The sequence below is a fragment of the Sus scrofa genome, chromosome 16, assembly GCF_054392235.1.
Source record: "Sus scrofa isolate SSC_HxYL_T2T_F1_AM1 chromosome 16, Sscrofa_HxYL_maternal_Yorkshire_Landrace_v2.0, whole genome shotgun sequence".
NCBI classification, from domain to species: Eukaryota; Metazoa; Chordata; class Mammalia; order Artiodactyla; family Suidae; genus Sus; species Sus scrofa.
Window position 1 is genome coordinate 67,187,709 of NC_139398.1, and position 21,831 is coordinate 67,209,539.

A 21,831-nucleotide genomic window follows, 5' to 3' on the forward strand; every position below is an offset into this window, starting at 1 on the left:
CAGGAACTCCAAAAATACTCTTCATTTTATAAAATTATGGCCACTGAAGGAAGAATATGTTTGTGTGTGATGTCAATATGTGTTTAATTACGTGTGTAATTATTATATAATTATAAATATATCTGCATATAAATATGTATTATGTATAACAGACCACATAGAGATTACCTTCATTGGCAAAACAAGAGGTGTGTAACTACTTAGGCTGTGAAATCTAAAAGTCCGGGAATGGCCACCCCAGCCAGAGTGCTTCTAAAAATAAGCAGCAGCAAACAACAACTAGGGTCTTAGACCGAGGATTCAGGCAGACCCACATGTTAGCTCTGGCCCTGCCTTTTAGCCACTGGCAAATACTCTTTCTGAGTATGGGTGGTTTCCTCACCTGGAAAGTACAGAGGCTAATGGTCCCTTCTTGATGGTTGGTTCAGAAGTTAAGTGAATATATGCTGTCGGATGCTTAGTGTTGGATCTGGCACATAGGATATCCTATGTTAGCAGTGATTGGCATTATTTTACTATGACTGCTGCTACTGTTACCCCTACTCTGATCGGGCTTGGTGAAAAAGGTTGGAAACCCCATCACAGGAGCTGGAGCTGCCTGCTAAGATCCTTCCACAAAGCTCATTCAATTCTTTGCAGATTATGGTTGAGAGAATGGGTGCAACAACTAGGCTAGCCACTTGCGTTGTGACTTGAGCCTGGCAGTAGCTCATCTTCATGCAAATGTATGCAGACATGGAAATCAGGCTGCCCCTGCTGACTGGGCACCTATGGCCCCCCAGATAGATTGTCCAGGACTTTTTCTGCTGTGGTTGCCTTCTTCTCTGTAATAAAATGAAGCTGAGACCTTAAAGCAGATGAGGCAAGGCTCTGATTAGATACTGGGAGAACTTTGAGGAACTTTGTTCCTTAAGGCAACAGAGCCCGTGCCTAGAGATCTGGGTGTTGGGCTACAATTTTTTAAAGCAATTAAAGTTCATCCTCTTCTCCGTGAGAGAAGGCCAGCAGAGGGGGGAGGTGGAAAGATGAGAAAGAGGGAGACGAGAGGAGAAGCTGTGGCCTGCACCCCAGGATGCACAAAAGCGTCTGGCTTATCATCCTAAAGACATTGGACCGTGACTTCTCTTTTTACCGTTAAGCATCCCACCTCGTGTCCGTGGCCACCTCTGTAACCCAGATTTCTCCTTCTTCTCAGGGATGCTTTGCACCACATGCAGTTTATCTGTTCCCTATGTGCACAATCCTAGCTGGCGGTGATGCTCTTAGACCTTGGGAGGGGTTCTGCCCTCCCCAACTTTTGGGGGAAGCAAGGGCTCGCTCTCATTCAAAGCAATCTGGCAGACTCTTTTCAGTTCTTTTTCAAAGCCAAAGCCGCTCAGGGAAGTGTGCGCTGGTCTCCCCGCATAGCAGAGCCAATTCCTCTAAAAATAGCTTTCTTCCAGAGAACCCACAGTGACAGTTCACTGCAGATTTTCCTCGAAACTGAGCTCCCACCAACAGCACTGTTCTTGCTGCTCCCTGTGGTTTCTCTGAACCCACTCCAGCCTCCAGCAGGGATAGATTCTGGGAAGAGCCAGAGGCCCACGTGCTCTTCTGTTCTGTGGTCCTCAGACCACCCTCCTGGGTCCTCAAGGTTCAAATGGGGATCATCTGGACCTAAAACCCCAACGTTTCTTTCTTTCTTTCTTTTTTTTCTGCTTTTTAGGGCCGCCCCTGCGGCATATGGAGGGTCCCCGGCTAGGGGTCAAATCGGAGCTGCAGCTGCTGGCCTGCGCCACAGCCACAGCAGTGCCATAGCAACGCCAGATCAGAGCCTCATCTGCAGCCTACGACACACTCACAGCAGCACCGGATCTTAACCCACTGAGTGAGGCCAGGGATTGAACCCGTGTCCTCGTGGATACCACTTGGGTTCATTACTGCTGAGCCACAGGAGGAACTCGCCCTAAAGCCCCAACTTGATCTCTGTCCCATCTTCTTCCATGTTTGCTCTGTGTCCCCAGTGTCTCATGTCCTCGGCTGCAGCCCCCAGTGACATCCAGTGTCTCGTGCCCTTGGCTATCGCCCTTCAATTTTAGGTGATGAGAAAGTCTGTGGGTGGGCTTCAGTGTCAAGGCATAAATGAAAGCATCTAGAGAAAAAGTAGCCCCATTTCCACCTGGCCTCACCTCCACTGCCCTGTTTATCTGGGGTGGGGAGACAAATAATGGTTTACCTGCTTAACAAAGCAAACATGCCTTCGTGACGCTAGACACGAAGGGATTTTTTAAAGAGAGAAGTTTAAAAAAAAGAAAGAAAGGAAAAGCAGCCAATAGAACAAAAGGGCTGGAGGGCCCTGGAAATCATCTCTGTCCAGGATTCTTAACATGTTCTGAGAACCCTGGGTTTCTGAGGCTCTGCCATGTGGAAGGAGCGGCGATGGAGTGGGATAGGGCCGGGTGGGATAAAGAGAAAACCCATCAGGCAGCAGAATAATTCAGAGCAGAGCCTTGGGATCGGTAGTCCTGGGTCTGAATCCCGGTTCTGCCTCTTTGGGTACCTTTCTTGACATGTCATGTTTCACTCAGCCCCCATCTTTGCCAAATGGGGCTCATCATACCTATTAGAGAGTCTCCGTGAAGATTAAATAATATAAGATAATCGTGTAGAAAATTAGCACCACGTTTGAAAGCTCCTAAATGGAATCTAAAAAGAAAAAGCTTAGGCACATGCCATAGAGTTGACGTGATGGAATGCTTTCATCGCAAGTTCTCATTTTTTTCCCAAGGTGATGATGACAAAGATTTCTCTGTTGGAGGCATCTGGGAATATGCATAGAATAAGAGCAAATTTGGCTCTGGGTCTGCACCTCTGTTTTCTGTAGGCAATGCCAGGTATCCTGCAGAGCTGGCTAGGTATGGCTCATGTCGTATAGGCCACTTGCCTCATCTTTATTATTACAGTAATAATGGTACTCTCTTGTTGAAGGGATAAAATCTGCCAGTGCATGAGGAGCATAGCATCCGATATATTAAAAACCTTTAATAAGTGGTAGCTATCCATCACTAGTACAACCCCTATTCCAAGCCAGTTCTAGAACCTCCTTATCAGGCGACTTGCTGCCGTGGCCCCGCACTAGCTGTGCCCCCGCCACTCTCTCTGGCATCACGTCGACTTATGTATTGCTAGAAATACATTGTGTTCAGTCGCATGTTTGCAAATGACAGATCATTAAGGAAGCACTGAGGAACTAGGGCAAATCAATACAGAGCGCAAATGGCTGAAATCCCCATCAGATGTTCCCATTGTTTTTACTGGTGCCGGAAGATGCTCAGATGTTTGATTTGTATGTTTGTTTTTATGCTAGTTCTATTAAATCAGTTTGCAGCCTGAAGAATGTTTGCCAGACAAAGAAAGACACATGCGCCAGGGATGAGAGACCGAAGACAGCCGCTGGCTTCAGACACATCCTTAAGTGTGACAGTTCTGGCTGATGCTAATGCTGCTGTTTGTCCTTCACACTGAATTTTTGTCCCTGGGAGTATGGATCTCTGCATGCTTGTTCTAGACGGTGTAAAACCCACCAGCGGCTACCTGCTGCGTGGAGGTGGCGTGTGTGCGCCCACACACGTGTGTGTACACACACTCCAGACTTCCTCCCTTGACCTAGGGGCCGTTTTTTCCCTGAGGATGAGTGCCAGTGACTCAGGGAATAGAGACGCCTCAGCTCCACATGGTTTTCAACATAGCTTAGTGACCGAGAGTCCAGGCTTTCAAATTGAATGAGCTTGAGTTTGAGTCACGGCCAAAGCTCTCCCTGGCTTCATGAATTTGGGCACATGACTTGACATCTGTGCGCCTCAGTTTTCTCATGTTTAAGGTGGGAAGAGTGCTGTCAATGGGATGTGCTTCACAGAGGTGTAATATCTAAGTTAGATGAGTCATGCGAAGCTCTTAGCCTAATGCCTGACTTCCAAGTCCCTATACAGAGTCGCTTGTATTGCTGTTGCTTTCCATACCTTAGGTTGACATTCAAAGTACACTGATAAACTCTGCTGCCCCCAGGGACAAGGCTAACCCACCCCGTGTCTTGGCCTTGGCCCTCCGGAAGGGGTTGGATGTGCAGCCGGTACCCCCTGCAGCCTAAGAGGCAGAGAGGCTGCAGAGATAAAGACCATGCCCAGAGTGTGTAGGAGATACAGCGACATCCCCGCCAGGGGTAACAGCCAGGATGGGAGTTCTTTGTTCTTTGTTCAAAACCACACCTTTGCGCTCTGTTTGCATCTTTTATGCCTATTGGCATCTAGATTCCATCTTCCCTCGACTCCTGCAGCCTCTTTACAAAGTACCTACTTCTGTAGAGGCTGCCTGATGTCTCAGAATGAGCCCTGGGCTCCTCACCCCTTCAACTTTTCTGGGACTTTAGGAGAGCCCACTCTAGTCCCTGGGCCTCCGTTTTCAAAAAGATAGAGAGGCAGTGTGTCCAGTGGATCCGAAGAGATGCCCGTTCTGGCTTACAGGCTCTGTCACTTTGGACAAGCTCTTTGATCCCCCGTAGGTTTTATTTTCCTCGTTCACAAAATGAGGCCAACACGGCCTGCCTCAGAAGTGTAAGGCTTAAAAGAGAAACTAGAAATTAACCTGATTCTGTAAACAGTAGCTCTTCTTGTTGTGGTAGCAATCAAATCTGGTTCTGTGATGGGCCACCTTGGGCTGGTCTCTGTCGCCAGATTTTTTTTTTTTTCCTTTTACAGCCGCACTTGTGGCATGTGGAATTTCCCGGGCCAGGAGTTGAACCCGAGCTGCAGCTGAGGCCTATAGTACAGCCATAGCCATGCCAGGTCCGAGCCATGTCTGTGACCTACGCTGTAGCTTGCAGCCACGACAGATCCTTCACCCACTGAGCAAGGCCAGGGATCGAACCCACATCCTCACAGAGACAATGTCAGGTGCTTAACCTGCTGAGCCACATGGGAACTCCTATCACCCAATTCTTAAACTTCTTGGGGACAGGTATCTCCTCCTACTCACAGACTCACCCCGCCCTGAGCTCTTGCACCCATCACTAAAGTGGAGGTCCATTCATTCTGAACAGCACAGCCTGCCAGCTGACCTCACACCCGGCGCCGTCCTGGCAACGATGGCTCTTCTTGCAGAAGCTGAGGGGTTGCCATCGTTACAGACAATGGCTCTCTCCAGAGGCATCCTCCAGCTGCAGCCCCTTGCCAAAGTGGCAAGTGAATCCAAGGATTCCTGGAGAGCGTTTGCCACCTGACTGGCAGCCCCAGGGGCCCATGGAGCCACTGCCTTGGCTCAAGAATCCCTGCTGAACTCTGCTCAGCTGGAAAACGAGAATGTCCTTAGGACATTTCTGTTGGGGTGGCCTGCCCAGGTCTGCTGCCTCTGTGGATGACTCTCCAGTAGCCTGCAGCCTCTGAGACCCTGTGGCATGCTTTTGTGGCTCATCCTGAACTGACCAGTCCACTGGCCGGCCAGCCTGTGCCCACGTGCCCGGTCCCTGCCCCCTCCCATCCCACAAAGGCTTTCTTAATAGACCGTGGAAGTCTCATTTGTAGACTCGATTCATCCGGCAGCTGAGAATGATCTGTCCTGATGCTGCTTCTCTCCTCTCACCCGCCCTTCCTTCTTCTCCCCCCTCACCCCCTTCCTTCAGCCTAGAGAGTGATTTGTCTGTGTTATGGGTAGGCTTGACAAACCATTCCACATTAGCAGCTGAGATGTTGTTTGAAATGGGAAAATTGCTGGCAAACTGCTCCATTAGTGGTTCCAGTAACAAATACTCTGTTCCCCCCAATGAAGATGAGATTGCAGAGGCACAAATTAATACGGCTGTCTCCCCTATTCTGCAGCAAGGATTACTCTTCAAGATGAATGGGTTCATCCCGGCCAGAAATGTGCAGCCACGAGATGTAGCCTCCGAGGGAGCCAGTGCCTCCTGTCTCTTCCGTCTGCTCCCCCAGCCCTCCCCCCAACCCCCGACACACACACTCCATTTTTTCTGCATCTTCCCAGCTGAGGGTTTGGGGATCGTCTGTGCCAAATGAGGAGGTGATGAAAAGCTCCACACCTCGGAGGGAAGGGAGATGGATGAGGAGGAGCTGCTGAGTCCTCAGCCTGGACCCGGCCATCATTCATCACCTCCAACAGAGGCCCCGCCTCCCGCTCAGGCCTGATTCCCACCACACCTGTTCTCGGGGACGGGGAGTCATTTGAGAGATGAAAGCATAAGGAATGAAAAGGCTTGGAGTTCCCTCTGTGGTGCCGTGGGATTGGCGGCCTCTGGGAAGCGCTGGGATGAAGGTTCGATCCCTGCGGGCTGCGGCTTGGGGTCTGATCTCAAATCTGATCCCTGGCCCGGGTATTCCATGTGACATGGGGCAGCCCAAAAAAAAGAAAGGAAAAGAAAATCAGAATGGAAAGGCTCACTCCCACCTCCCACCCCCCACCCTCGCCCCCACGGCTCCTTCTCTCCCACAGAAGTTCTGGGCCCTGGGCTTGCAGCATCTCTTGTTGTTTCCAGAGCAATAGAGGAAGCATTTCAGCAAAGTCCGTAAGGCGGTAAAGTCACAGCAGCCCCGGGGGAGTGGTCCAGTCAGGGCCTCTGGGGCCCTCGGAGCCAGTGTGATGAATGTCAGGCTGGGAGCCCGAACACTGGGAGGCTGTTTCTCTACTGTATCGGCACAGCCAGTTGGAGAATCCAAACAAATATGGACTCGTTAGGGTGTACACCTGAAACTAATATAAAGTTATATGTCAATTATACCTTCATTTAAAAAAGAGAGGAGAAGCCTAGAAATGAAGTTAGTCGCTGTCGTCCCTGCCTGTACAGCATGGCAGCAGCAGTGCAGTTGCGTTTTTACCTGAATGGTGACACGCTTCCATGACAGACAGGCACTGCCATCTGCGCATCTCTCTCTGCTCCTCCTTCCCTGTATCCGCTTGACTTTGTTATTGCTCTGGTTACTTCCTACAGCATTTTCTGGAGACAGCAGCTGCCCCCAAAGACGGCTTCCCATAGGCAGGAAGCACATATCCTCAGAAGTCCTCCTTTCTGGGTTTCTCCCAGGAACATTAGACCTGGGACTGACTGGGCGCTCTGCACCCCAGGACATGCGTCTCTGGCTTTTGCGCAGTGCTCACCAGGCCCCCCTCCACCAAGGATGGGTGCCCCGTGATGGGAGAGACCACCCGGAAGCCACCAGCCACCGCTTGTTGACAAGTGGATGGTTAATCGACTCTTCTCTGCTCTGTTTCTCAGACGCCTGGAACAGAACTCCATCAAATCCATCCCTGCTGGAGCCTTCACCCAGTACAAGAAATTGAAGCGAATGTGAGTTTCCCCTGGGGTGAAATGAGCCCAAATGTTTTCACTTGGGGGAGGGGGTGATATGGCCTGTGTGGTGGACGGCGTGCCCAGATGAGGGGCTGCATCGCCATCCTCGAGAGGGTTCAGTATCAGACCCAGAATGTCTCCCAAGCCTGGCAGGAGGGTGCAGAAGTGCCATTCACATGGATTTGGGTACCTGTGAAGTAAGGGCCTCCCCAAGCAGAGTGAAGTCAAATTATCTGCATGGGGGAGTTCCCATCGTGGCGCAGCAGAAATGAATCTGACTAGGAACCATGGGGTTGCAGGTTCGATCCCTGGCCTCGATCAGTGGGTTAAGGATCTGGCATTGCCATGAGCTGTGGTGTAGGTTGCAGATGCGGCTCGGATCCTGCGTGGTTGTGGCTGTAGCATAGGTCGGCAGCTGTAGCTCCAATTAGACTCCTAGCCTGGGAAGCTCCATGTGCTGTGGGTGCAGCCCTAAAAAAAAGCAAAAAAAAAAAAAAAATTATCTGTATGGGAGATGAGCCTGGGTTGGCCTAAACCCATCTCACCCTTTTATTGTCCCCTGGCTTTGGGGATATGGGCCAAAAGTAGGCATTTCAGTAAAGCTGTGACAAGGGCCCTGCCTGTATCAGTGCACAGCACCCTCACCACCACCCCCGAGCACCGTGCACACACTCATCTAACCAGTTCCTAGTCGCCGTCCAGTGTGTATGAAGAACCGGGCTAGGATCTATGGCTCAAGGGCGAAGGAAAACGAAGTCTGCTCTCGTGGGGCTTGCATGTTCGAGTGGGAGAGCACAGAAAACATAAATAAATAAATGTCAGACATTCACCAGCACCAGAAAGTCAAACTAAGGAAGGGAAGGGGTTAGCGCGTGATGGAGGGGTGGCCTCCGGGGGGCTGGCCCGTGAGGGAAGGAAGCGAGTCTAGAGGAGCTCTCAGCAGGGCACATGGGTGGCTCGCAGCACAGTGAGGAGGCAGGGAGCGAGTGGAGAGGAAAGTGGTGGGGGCCGTGCTAGAGAGGCAAGTCGGGGTCAGATCCTGTGGGCCCTTGAGACCCTGGCGGGGACTTTATTCCAAGTGAGTGAAGACGCCTTGGAGCCTCCCTCACCCGTGATTCTCCCCAGCATCCCCACTACCACCGTATCCAGGATCACGCCATCACCGCGTCCTATCCGTACCTGGTGACTCTCACACCAGGGTGTACCTTCCTTACGGCTGCACCATTGACAGCCTCCGAGCCTCTCTGCCCTCATCCCTGCTATGGCGGCAGCATCAGCATCCCCATCACGTGACTGCCACCACCACGTGACCTCCCTGAGCACTGCTCTGAGAGTCACCCAGAGCGGGCGGGGTGCTCTGAAGGGAGGCTGACGGGACTCAGAAAGGACTAATAGGTAGAGAGGGAGTTTGGGCTTAGCAGATGCAGACTACTGCAGGTAGGATAAATAAACCCCAAGGTCCTACTGGACAGCGCAGGGAACCATACGCCATATCCTGTGATAAACCATGATGGAAAAGATTTTGAAAAGGAAATGTACATATCTGGATAACTGAAGCAGTGTGTTGTACGGTAGAAATTAACACAGCATTTGAATCAACTCCACATTAATAAAATAAATTTGAAAAAAAGAAATGTATGCATAACAAAACAGAACCTTATAAAATAAAAAAAAAAAAAAAAAAAAGATTTAAAAACAGTCCAAGCATTGCTTTCATGGAGACTAAAAACCTCAGACGGAGACTCTTGTCCATTTTCCAGGCTAAAAAAAACCCATCACTTATTACAGCCCAATAATCGCAATGCTCTTTTCATTGCTCTTGCTTGCACTCTCTGGCCTCCCCACAGAGGAGAGAGAGGGCAGGTAGAAACGTGCATGGACTTGGTCTTGTTCCCTCCGCTGGAGGCTGATTCATCGGTTTCCCTAGGAGAACCTACGTTAAAGAGGTTAAGTGTCTGCTGGCTCCTTTCATGTTAAAAATAAACACCCTCACGAAACAGTGGCATTGGTAGGCTTTACCCTCAGATCTCAGAAAGCCAACTTCCCATCTCCCTGGAAATCCAAACCAAACAAGATTTTCTCCTGGTATAGGGCCAGAAGCAGAAGCCAACATAATGCGCCAGCCCTAAGCACGTATTTGTCCCTCCCCTTGGCAGCATTCCTGCTGGAGGAGCTGTATAAATATAGGCCTTAATATTTAAAACCTCGGGCCATTAATCTCCTGCTCGTCCTGCTTCCCCAGCTCACTCTCCGGGCACCCACCCCCTCCCCCGACCAAATTCATTTTTAAAGCCCAGCTTGATTATGCAGCCAGATAGTAATTTCAGTGAAAAATGACAAGTTCAGTCACTGCCCCAACCTATAGCTCTTGCATGATTTAAGTTACTGCTCTAATTTTTTGTGAAGTCCAGGTAATTTAGAGCGTGGCTGTGTTTTACTGTCCTTTCGCCAGCCCATTGGAGTTGCCATGATCTGTGCATTCAAAATTCATAAGACCCTCTCAGCCATGGCCTGGGAAGTGAATTTAATTTTTGATCACTTTTGATGCTCTTGATATTTATTATGATGTCCTCCCCGCCCCGCTTCAAGGGGATGGTGGCAGGGAAGAGAGACCACTTAAAAATGTTTCCAGCTAACAGAACTTCAGAAACCCAGACTGAAAAAAGAAAAAGAAAAATTTTAAAAAAAGAAAAGAAACCCAGCCTGAAGTGCAAGTGCTTGGGAGAAGTAGGGTCCTTGTGCAAACAGATTTTAACACCCTAAGTGTGAATTCCACCTTAGTTATGTGGCCATTTTATCTCTAATATATTAGCACAGAAAGAAGTTTTCCCTCAGTGGTGAGTGACCCACACCCTCCTCTCATCTCCAGTGACATAAACAAAAACAAAAAAAAAACCAAAAAGAATGTTCCCTGAATGAATAGCTTTGTCCTTGACTAGAATGAATTTCTAGTAGTCAGTTTAGTGTCAAAAAAAAAAAAAAATACTTCCAGGTAAAAACTAGTATCAAGGTAGAGAAGCCATTTGTAGAGAAAGTGGGAGGCGCTAGAGAGGATCCCCCATCTAATACGGTTGGCTAACAGGGGGTTCCCATCGTGGCTCAGCAATAATGAACCCAACTAGGATCCACATTCAATCCCTGGCCTCCATCAGTGGGTTAAGGATCCGGCATTGCCATGAGCTTCAGTGTAGGTCACAGACAAGGCTCCGGTCTGGCGTTGCTATGGCTGTGGCGTAGGCCAACAGCTGTAGCTCCAATTTGACCCCTAGTCTGGGAACCTCCATATGCTGCAGGTGTGGCCCTAAAAAGCAAAAAAAAAAAAAAAAGAACAGGGAGAGTGACCCTTGAAGGCCAAACTTTCAAAGTGTTGGAGTTCCCTCTGTGGCACCATGGGTTAACGACCCACTGTTGCCACAGCTGTGGCATAGGTTGCAGCTGTGGCTGGGATTCAGTCCCTGACCCAGGAACTTCCCTGTGCCACAGGTGTGGCCATTAAAAAAAAAAAATGTGTGTTGAGTTCTTTTACCCCACACTCTTGAGTAAAGCAATATTCCCCAAGTTACACCAATTCCTGTTACCTCACGCTTATATTCCCCACTTAACCCTCATAGACGTGGAATTCACACCCCTTGTTCTGAACGGTCTGCCAAGGCCACTCACTCCCTCTCCATCCAGTTTATAAGACCCAGGGGTTTGGAGTCGGTTGGAGACCAACCAGATTCTGAAATGCTGGGGTGTAAAGTAGGACCCAGGGACCACCTGCCTGGGAATCACCCAGAAATCTGTTGCATATGCAGATTTCTAACTCCAGATCCCAGCAGGCCAAATCAGATTCTCTGTGGTGCATTTCTACAAACACCCTAGAGGCGTTCCTGTTGTGGCTCAGCAATAACGAACCCCACTAGTATCCATGAGGACTCGGGTTTTATCCCTGGGCTCACTCAGTAGGTTAAGGATCCAGTGTTGCTGTGAGTGTGGTGTAGGTTGCAGATGAGGCTCGGATCCAGCATTGCTATGGCATTGATGTGGCTGTGGCATAGGCCAGCATGCAGCTCTCATTCAACCTTTAGCCTGGGAACTTCCGTATGCCACAGGTGTGGCCCTGAAAAGCAAAATAATATAATAATAAACACCCTAGGGAGGCTTAAGAACCACTGGTCATCAAGGACAAACTAGACTCCTGGGGTCAGGTCTGATACGGACCAGGAGGGGTTAGGCACAGAGATGGGTGGGCACTGAAGCCTTCCCCAGACTGCCTTCCTGCCCAGTGCCACCACCTTCTGCACCCATCATAGTGAAATAGAAAGGAGGCTTGAGATGCCAGCACTGTACCCAAACTGCTGTGTCAGGTCACTGGTGGCTCAAGGTCCTTCACCTCTCAGAGCTGTTGTTTCCTTCCTGCAGAATTAAGAACTAAGAGGAAGTGGCCACCAGGGTCAGTTTCCAGCTAAACTATCTCTTCTCCCGTTTCCACTCGCCTGCATTTCCCAACCACGAAACATCTCCCCTTAGAAAAGAGTGAATCCAAAAGTCTAAGTCATGACCTGAAAACCAGTTTGCCCTGACAAGGCTAAAGCAGAGGGCTTCCCCACTGGTCACAGAACTTCTTCGTGCATGGTAGAAGTCTAAGGACCTTAGGGATGTCAGCAAAGAAGAAAAAAGAAAAAGAAAAACAGACGCTCTCACTAGTGCGATCTGAGCGCGGACCCTGCACGCTTGCCTGAAATGCCGTGCTAGGCAGCCACGCCAAGGGCGAGCAAGATTAGGATAATCCGGGGCATTTGCTTGTTAAGACCCTTATACAAAAATGGAGCTCTGAAGAAAAGCCCAGTGTAAGCTGACAAGTTTGCGAGCACGATCTGTGGATTTGTTAGAGGCGATCCCGCCAGCTAAAGGGATAAGCTCAACAGCTGTGCCTAAGAAACCTTAACCTGTGAAGTATCTTTCAACTCCCAGGCCCTGGAAACAGGGAGGGAAGGGAGCAGAGGCCGAGGCAAAGACTGCCGGGCAGCCCTTTTGAAGCCTATTAGAAGGAGGAGAGAAATAGACACATGCACACACACACGCACACACACGCACGCACGCACGCACGCACACCAGTCCTGGACTTTTAAGAGGCAGGGGGCTGGGGCAATCTGGCCTCGCTGGAGGCAGTTGCTTAAGAATCTGCTAAGATGTGCTTTCTTCTTGTCTCCTCCTTACTGACCCTCCAAGACCCCAGCTCCCCCTCTTCTGTGTGAAAGCAAAGACCCATTGATTTATTTTGTTAAATAAAAGGAACCGGAAGTTCATTGTAGCTAAAAATTGGAGGACTCCCCTTCCGGGGATGGAAGAGCAGAGACCTTCCTGAGCTAATGACTCCCTTTTCTTTTTGTTTGTTTTCTTTTTAGTAATTTAGGATTTAGCTTTGTAAAAGCAAACTGACAAATATTAAAATGTTGGACTTGCATTTTGAACATTATAGTGTAAATATAAAACACAAAATATCTATATAATGACTCTTCACAGGGGTCTTGTCCCACGGGGAAGTGTGGTTAGCAAGAACAGGAGGCAGGTGCTCAGAAGTCATCCGCCTGCTGCAGAGGGATGAGCAGCCTCCAGGTCGCAGATACCTCTGCACCATTGAGGCCCGGTTAGCTGCTTCTCAAACACAGCATCCTTCCCACTCACGGTCTCCCAGAGCCTTGGTTGTCACTGACCTGGACTTGGCCCTGTCTGAGGAGCACCGCCAGCAGGAAGCCCACGTCCCCAAGCCAGCCCATGAGAAGCTCATGATGTGTTTACATCACCCGGCCTGGAAGGGGCACTGAACCAGACACTTAAATCACCGCTCAAAAACTCCATTCAGGTCAAGGAGGCAAAGTCACTGGCGAGGTGAAATGACTCAGGATTCTTAGGGAAAAGCATACGCATTGGCCAAGGCATGAGGCAAGGAAATGAAGCCTACAGGAACCCTGGGCTGTGTTTGGGCGAGGCTGGCTTCTGCTTGGTTTTGCTATAATTGCTTGGTTCTGTGACCTACAGGAAGGCACCCTTCCGACTGGGTGCCATTTCCTACCTGCAAAGCGATGGCTCACACGTGCATAGCTATTTGGCAAAGTGAAGGTGCCGTGGGCCGGCTTTTGTTGAAAGCCAAGAAGAGTGACACAAATATAGTGATTTCATCATGAGGCACTTGAAATGAATGATCTTGAAGCCCCCGCTCCCACGTAATGAATAAATTGCACGAGCGATGAAATTCATCCTCATCCCCATTTTGCACACCTGAAATGCGTGGTCCACACCTAGGAACGACCACCTTTGAGCTGTGTTCTCAGATCTCTCCCATTCATGTTTTCAGAGACATCAGCAAGAATCAGATCTCGGACATCGCCGCAGATGCCTTCCAGGGTCTGAAATCGCTCACGTCCCTGTAAGTGGGGAGCCGGGTCGCAGGGGGGCGGGGGTGGGGATGGGAGAGGAAGGCATCCGTATTTTTCAGGAGGTGTTTATCAAGGTTTTATGTTCCCTTACACACTTGTGGCAACCTGGTAAAAGAAACAAATATTTCTTCGGGGGAAATTGATCTCGGGGAATATTTCTACAACCCAAATGCATTATTTTTATTGATTAAGTGCCCGGCAGCCTTCCCAGTTATTGGCTTCTAATTCGAATGCATCTTCCCTTCTAACCACACAGCCCCCCCCTCCCATCACACACGCCTCGGCAGCACTGTCTGGGGAGACAGAGGAGAACTAGAATGTATGGTTATTATCATGTGTGCATTTTCCCAGTGCGTGAGGCCTTGTCCAGGGAGGAGCTATTTCCTTCCTCTGATTTTAGACTTTTTCTCCAAACCGACTTCCTGGCTATTGTTCTGAGAAAGCATCCACCCCATCCTAGAAGCCTCTGCTTTCTTTGATTTTGAAACCCTAGAGCAGCCGAATAGATGGAACCGAAGCCGTACCCCCCGGGGGCTCAGAGACCCTGGGGGGCAGGAAGGCACGGAGCTGTGTCCTGATTTTGCCGGTGACTCCCCCTGGGGATGGTGGCACCCTTCCTGCCTGATACACATTCATGATTACAGTAACAACAGCAAAGGCAGTATTTATTGAGCACTTACTGTGCACCAGGCACTCCTCTAGGAGGCTTGCAAGTTTTATCCTCACAAGGACCTAAAATACAGAATCTATCCTCGCCTCTCTTTAATGGTTGAAGAAATTGGTTGATCTAAGCTCCACGCAGACAGGTGTTTTTACTCTCTTGACCCCGGCTGAATCTCTGGCACTTCAAACAGTACCTGGCACATAGATATTTTTGCCACAAAAAAAAAAAAAAAATCTGTTCAATAAAGAAATGTAACTTGTGAGTTCCAACTGTGACTCAGCTGGTTAAGAACCCAACATAGTGTCCGCAGGGATGTGGGTTCGATCCCTGGCCTCCATCTGTGGGCTAAGGACCTGGCATTGCCGCAAACCGTGGTGTACCTGTCAGATGCAGCTTGGACCCGGAGTTGCTGTGGCTGTGGTACAGGCTGGCAGCTGCAGCTCTGATTCCACCCCTAGCCTGGGAACTTCCATATGCTGCAGGTGCAGCCCTAAAAAGAAAGAAAGAAAAGAAATGTAACTTATTCACCATCCGCGGTAACAAGTGAGAGAGGCAGGATTTTGACCCAAGCAGTCTAACTCTAGAACCCATGCTCTGCTGCCTCCTGAGATAACGTGAAATGTGTCACATAAGATACAACAGAGGTATCCTCAGTTGATATTATTTGGTGACCTGCCCACCCCGGGGGAAAAATGACGATACTCAGAGGGAAGCCGGCCATGCTTTGTCTCTCTTTGCAACCTGTTTGTTTAATTGATGAGTGGCCAGGTACCAAGATACACATGCCCGCCCCCTTGGCCCCGTCCCACTGGGAAGGGGCTAAAGACAGGGAAGTCTCTTGATTCAGCTGTTGCCTGCTGCTGGCAGAGTAAATTAGTTTCGTTTATCGGGTAGAACATCTGGCCGGGACATCAAAGACAGGATTGTGTGTGAGATTAGTGTCTGCTTATTGTGCTGAAGATCACAAAGGAGAAGGGAGCGTGGCCGTCTGCCACCGGGATCCCATCCCTGCCCCCCGCTCCCCTGGTCCCCTTGGCTGGCTTCTCTCTGCTGGGATCTGGGAACGGTCCATGACAGGGAGATGCCCCCTGCCTTGCAGGAAAAGAAATGCAAAATCTGGTTGCCAGACAGGAAGTTGACAGGCCGCTAGCCAATTCTGAAATATACTGGGGTGTTGTTGATGTGAAGTGCTTCTCACCCCCCCCCGTGGATGCATTCATCCTCTCAGTAGATGCCTACTGTGTACTGAGTTGCCTTATAGGCACTGAGAACGTAGCAGTGAAGTGGGCAGACAGGACCCTTGGCCGCATGGGGCTTTGAACACAAACACACCCCATCTAAAGTCAGGAGTGGCCAAAGTAAAGGGTGGGAAAGACTCTACCCCACACCTGCTCCTGCACTCTTTCCATCCGTATGTATTGTGCTAGACCTTGTTCAGTTTCCAGCTCTGGCCCAGCCATGAGCACGTCACATGATGTCACTACACTCCTGGAAACTATACTCAAGGGAGCTGGTGGAGGAGGCATAGAAAACATTTAAAATAAATAAATGTCGAAGTAAGTAACATGACACAATGAAAAGGGATGAAGAGATAGAAATAGGGTGACAGGTGGTAAAATAAACAAACACACAAAAACCTTAAACTAGGAGCTCCCATCATGGCTCAGCGGAAACAAATCTGACTAGCATCCATGCAAACGCAGGTTCGAGCCCCAGCCTTGCTCAGTGGATTAAGGATTCAACGTTGCCATGAGCTGTGGTGTAGGTCACAGACGCAGCTAGGATCTAGCCTGGGAACCTCCTTATGCTGCAGGGAACCTCCTTATGCCACGGGTGCAGCCCTAAAAAGACAAAAAACGAAAAACAAAAAAACAAAAAACCTTAACTAGCATATTTGAGAGAAGCTTCCCAAGAAAGAGATGTTTGAGCCCAGAACTGCAAGGTGGGAAGAGGCCGTCAAGAAAAGATGTGGGGGCAAAGCCAGGCAGGTCTACACCCAGACTCTCCGAAGTGGAGCCCCAGCCCGCTTCAGCCTGCCGGAGAGTGGTTATGACCCACTGAGACGTAGAGACGTCCCATATGGACGCACGCTTGATTCAAGGACTCTTCTCAACCAGCCCCGCCACCCAGCCAGCTTCTGTTGCACTGGAGGTTCTGACACCAGCCGAGACAGCAGACCGTGCATTTGGCTCAGTGAGCAGTGGGACGTTCATATGAATTACAAATGTAAGCCTGAGCCATCATGCTGACTTTTATTTAGTCATTAATTTGTTGAAACATTAATGAAACACGCCCGCAGGCTGAGCGGGGCGCTCACACCTCCCTCCTGGTGGTGTCTGGGAAATGGGGGGTTGGGTTTATCACCCCCATTTACCATCTCCTCATCCTAATATTGTGCCTCCTCAAAGGTACATCACAGTCCAGATTTGCAATCCGAGAGGGGATTGGCCCTTGGTGTTTATTCAGTGCACTCCAAGGCTCAAGAGGGAATTTTTTTAAAAAATCCTTCTTCGCTAAGTTCGCTCCCTCCATCTTGGAGGAGCCTGGACCCAAGAGATCAGCAAAGTCTGTGCCATGGTTGAGAGCGGAGAGAGGCCAGCAGTGTCCCCTCTGCCTGTGCCGCACCCACTGGGTGCCAGGCTGGAGGGGCAGACCCAGCAGATTCCTTCCCCAAGGCTCGCAAATCACCAGAGACCAACCTGGAATTAAAGATGCAGAGTGAGGGACGCTGTAGGCTGAAAGAGAGAAAGGTAACAGAATTCAGAGTTCCTTGGTTCCTGGAGCTCAGAGGACAGGAAAAAAGAAGCCACCGTGACCGTGATGACAGTTCCTTCTCCCTAGTTTTTTCCTAAGAGCCAGTCCTTGACTCAGCAGTCCTTTCGCCACCTGGATAGGACCCCAGATACCCAAAGCCCTGTCTTGATGGATGATTAAAGGACTCAGCTCAGGAATTCCTAGGATGCAACAGGATATTAAAAGGAAACGTTCTATAGACTGGGCTCAGCCTGATCAATACCCATTGAAGCCAAGAAGGCACAGGGCCGCCAGCATCCCACACGTCTTATTTATTGCCGGGGTGTGAGTCATATTAGCAGCTCCGGGAGACACTACAGAGGGACTGCGGCTTCCTATTGTGGATTATTTATTGAGCTGGGCTGCCCAGGAGTGAAACAGGGTGGAGCCCATTTCTCCTTGCCTCCCGGACAGCCTGCCTCTCGAGGACCACCCCCCCCCCCCCCGCCACCGTGGCACTAGCCCACTGTCTCAGTGAGGAGAAGGGATGAGGCGGACTGGGGAAGGCGATGCTCTGAGATGCCCCCTAGAGTTGGCCGGGATGATGGCTGCCTTCGTGAATGGGTACCAGTGGCTTCTCATCCGCAGTGACTTCTGTCCTCGCCCCTCTTTTCCAGGGTGCTCTATGGCAACAAGATCACTGAGATTCCCAAGGGACTGTTCGACGGGCTGGTGTCCCTGCAGCTGCTGTGAGTAGAAACTTTGTCACTAATTGTGTCTCTGGAACTATTTCCAGGCTCTTTCTGGCTAACTTGGAACTATGCTCTATAGAGGTCTTCCTTTGACTTTATGCTCATGAAAAGGAAAAAAAAAATTTTTCTACCACTCACCTCTGTCATCTCTCATTGGTGGAAAGAGAGCCAGGGAGTTGGCAGGGGAGGCTAAGGTCCATGTGAACAAACCTGGATGATTCAGCTGGGGAGCCTGGCCCAGGCATGAATCACTGTAACCTCGGGTTTGGTGGGCAGGGGGAGTGTCTAGAAATTAAGCCAGAGTTGAATCCTACAAAGGGATGCATCTTGCAGGGGTGTGCTCACATTTTAGGGAACTAAAATATTCATGCGTTGTATTGCAATACTAGAGCTGAAACAGAGCTGCCGATAGACATGTGACCTTGAAGAAGGGCAGGGGTGAGGTAGTGAAATAATTCGAGAAGAGCGTCATCAGTCACCGGTGTGACTCTCGCTGAGTAAGATATGGCTGAGAGGGGACGTGTTTATTTAATTTAAAGGAAGATTTGTTGCCTCGAATTTTAAGCTCAGGGATTATTTATCTGCATTTATTTCGTCCTGGTCATTTGAGCTTAAATGTTTGAAGAAGATAATTGAACTCTGATGTGGAGAGGCAAGGAAAGGAGTTTTGCTCATCCCGTATTTTAAGATCTTATGAACAGGGACCATTATCTCTGGTTTGCTGGTTTGTGATCAGGTAGCCGTAGGAGGTACACACATGTACTGTGGGTATAGAGAGTGTGTGTGTGTGTGTGTGTGTGTGTGTGCGCGGGCATGCGCGCGCATGCACAGCACACCCATGCACAGACATGTCCGTGTCTGTTCAATGACCATGACAATTCCTACTGGTAGTTTCCTGTGAGCAATGGCGAATACCAAGTTTCAGAGAGGTAAATAACTTGCCCTCAGTCATACAGCAAAATAAGTGTGGAAGCTGGAGTAGAGCTTATATGGCCCTGTGGCTCAGAAGGTTCCCAGCCCTCTGAAGAGCCCAAGATGTATGTTCTCAGAGGCGTGTATCTGAGTAGCGATGCGTGTGTGTGTGTGTGTGTGTGTGTGTGTGTGTGCGTGCGCGCGCGCGCAGACGTGTGCTATTGTAAAATCACCTCGAGTCACAGGCAGTCAGGAAGGGGCCTCCCTGCTTCCCGTGTGCAGTTACGAGAAGCTGAGTGTGAGCTTGCAGACAGCGTCAAGTCTCGTCTCGGGATGGGTGGGTGGCTGGGAGCAAGGGAGGATGCAAGAAGGTGGGCAACAACGCATCCCACGTGCTGATGCCCAAAGACTCTTCCAGAAAAAGGAAGTGAGACTTTTCTTTGAGCTTTTACTTCTCACATCTTTACTTCCTACTCTTCTCATGTCCTATAAGACTCAACTGCAGACAGCTTCTCCTAAGATAATACAAGAATGTGCATCAGGGAGTTCCCATCATGGCTGAGTGGTAAGGAACCCAGCTAGTATCCATGAGGATGCAGGTCTGATGCCTCGTTTGGTGGGTTCAGGATCTGGCATTGCCGTGAGCTGTGGTGTAGGTCACAGACATGGCTTGGATCCTGTGTTGCTGTGGCCGTGGCGTAGATCAGCAGCTACAGCTCCAATTCGACCCCCAGCCTGAGACCTTCCATATGTCACTGATACAGCCCTAAAAAGACCAAAAAAAAAAAAAAAAAAAAGAATGTGAATCATGTCTGGATGAGATGCCCAGCTAGTTTCCAGGCAGCGCATCCATCACCGAGGTAGTCAGGCTTGTTTCAAAGAAGCTGAGAAAGAAAATTCTGTATCTTTGCCTCTGCATCCTTTCCACCCAGCCCTGCCCTTCTCTGTCTCCATGTCTGTCTCACTCTGTGTATCTCTGGGTACATATTCATGTTCAAAGGTCAAAATCCTCAGTGGGTCTTTGTGGCTATTTGTTAGCATGACACTCCAGGGCTCTGTAGGGAGCTGGGGGTTTCACAGATGGCCTTCTTTGCTTGTAGCAAAGAAACGAAACTGTTAAGTTATAACTGCCACCATAAGGCCGGTTAACTGTAGCTATTAATCCCTTGCAAGAAGAGCAGCAACAGCATGGCCTGGAGGCAGATGTGGAGGTGTTGTATTGCACTGGGCTGGGGTGAATATTCTTTCATAATCTGTGTTTTGGTGTGGAAAGGTATGTGCCTTTACCTTGAAGCATTAAAGAGAAACATAATCTATAGCAAAGTGCCTCATGTAGTGCAGGGCATGTGGCAAAGATTCCATAAATGCATGGGGGTTTTTTTATTCTTTTTTTTTTTTTGGTTTTTCTTTTTTGGCTGCCCCATGGCATATGGAGTTCCCAGGCCAGGGGTCAGATCCGAGCTGCAGTTGCGACCTACGCCATAGATCCTTTAACCCGCTATGCCGGGCTGGGGATTGAACCTGTGTCCTGGCACAACAGAGATGCTGTCAATCCTGTTGCGCCACAGCAGGAACTCCAACGCATGTGTTTTAAAAAGGAAACATATCCCAGCTTGGAGCTGACAGCAGTCGTGCGATGACTAGACTAACAGGACTTTGAACAGGTCCCAGGAAGGCAGCTCAGGTGAATTTCACCAGTTTGAGCAGATGGAGTTGGGTCGCTGAGAATAAAGACAAAGTATCTCCCTTTCTCTTGAGAGCCAGAGTTGACACATCTCAGGCCAGCTCCCTTCCCAGAAAGAACCAGCAACTGTAGCCGTCCCTGGGCTTTGACCTGCTGTTGAGCAGTTAGAAAGCAGGTCCTGATAAGATCTAATTTAGCGTTTGGCCTGCGGTAGATTGGATTTCTCCTTGTTAGACTGGAGACACTCCGATAAGAAGGCTCTGATTAGAATACCCTGGTAGTCTGGGAAATTTCCTCTCCTTTGAGCTTTTTGCAAGGGGGTTGTGCTTTTTCTCCTCTCTCCGTCTTGCAGAGTATTAGTACATCACAAAGCCAAGCTACCTCTGCCACCCAAAGTCATCTTGAATGTTTCCTTTCTGACACTTGTCATGATGTTGCCAGCCATAAAGCAGGTGCACTGTGGTTGGTAGTCCTGCCTGCTCCCCTGCCCCCTGCCCCCTCACCAGTTTTTCTAAGCTCTTCAGCTGTCCTACCCACACTTGCCCAGCCCTCCTGGGTCCTTCTCTTACTCTGTTTGTTCTGGCAGGTGGCCAGCACCAAGAGTAGAAAAGTCTCAGTTTTCAGAGTTTCCAGCAGCTCTGGGAAGAACCCCCAAACCCTGTCCCCTCAATGTCAGCTCCTGTAAAGCTGACATTGAGGGGACAGGGTTTGGGAGATCTGGGGGCTCCAAAATCTTGAGGTCCTGGAGGACAGTCACCTATCTGTGGTGCAAACCTGTCCCCTGCACTCTTGGACAACTCTTCCTACTGCTGGCTTGCTGCGGGTTTCTGTGATAAGTCCTCTGGATATAGTGAGACGGTCAGGATGCTCTTTCTAATCCTAACCTCAGTAATGGCTTCTGGGAAACTCAGAAAAGTCTCTTCTCATAGTCTTCAAGCCTTTGAAAAGAGCCAGTATGTCTCCCTGTAATTAATCCTCAACAGATTCAGTTCCTGCATAATTTCGGTGTATAAACACACATTTGTTATTTATTAGCAACAACTCTTATTACCTTTGGGGGACCCAAGGTAGTCTGCCAGCTTCGCTCCTTAAAATAGGCTGCTGGGAAGCCAGTCAGGTGCCCATGTGGGCAAGAAATGTGTTTAGAGACGCCTTCCTGAACAGTGGAGAACTGAAATAGCGCACATGGGGACATCTCAGCATCCATAGGGCATGTGCTCCCAACTCTGAGGCTGGCAGCAGCTGGATCACCTGAGAAGTAACCTGTCCTCTTCTCCCAGGTTCCATCCACCCCCTTTCCCACCAGAAACAGGGGAAACACTTAGCTTCTA

General features: G+C 49.6%; 1 protein-coding gene across 19 annotated transcripts in view; it reads left to right on the forward strand.

Annotated features, from left to right (window-relative positions):
* The window catches only part of SLIT3 (slit guidance ligand 3), a 914,676-nt gene that overhangs the window by 773,227 nt on the left and 119,618 nt on the right, over positions 1-21,831 (forward strand). For all 19 annotated transcript variants that reach the window (XM_085001790.1, XM_085001791.1, XM_085001793.1 and 16 more), the window contains 3 exons: positions 7,259-7,330; positions 13,674-13,745; positions 17,830-17,901. In XM_085001790.1, coding sequence (XP_084857916.1) covers positions 7,259-7,330; positions 13,674-13,745; positions 17,830-17,901 — 216 coding nt within the window. The remainder of the gene's footprint in view (positions 1-7,258; positions 7,331-13,673; positions 13,746-17,829; positions 17,902-21,831) is intronic.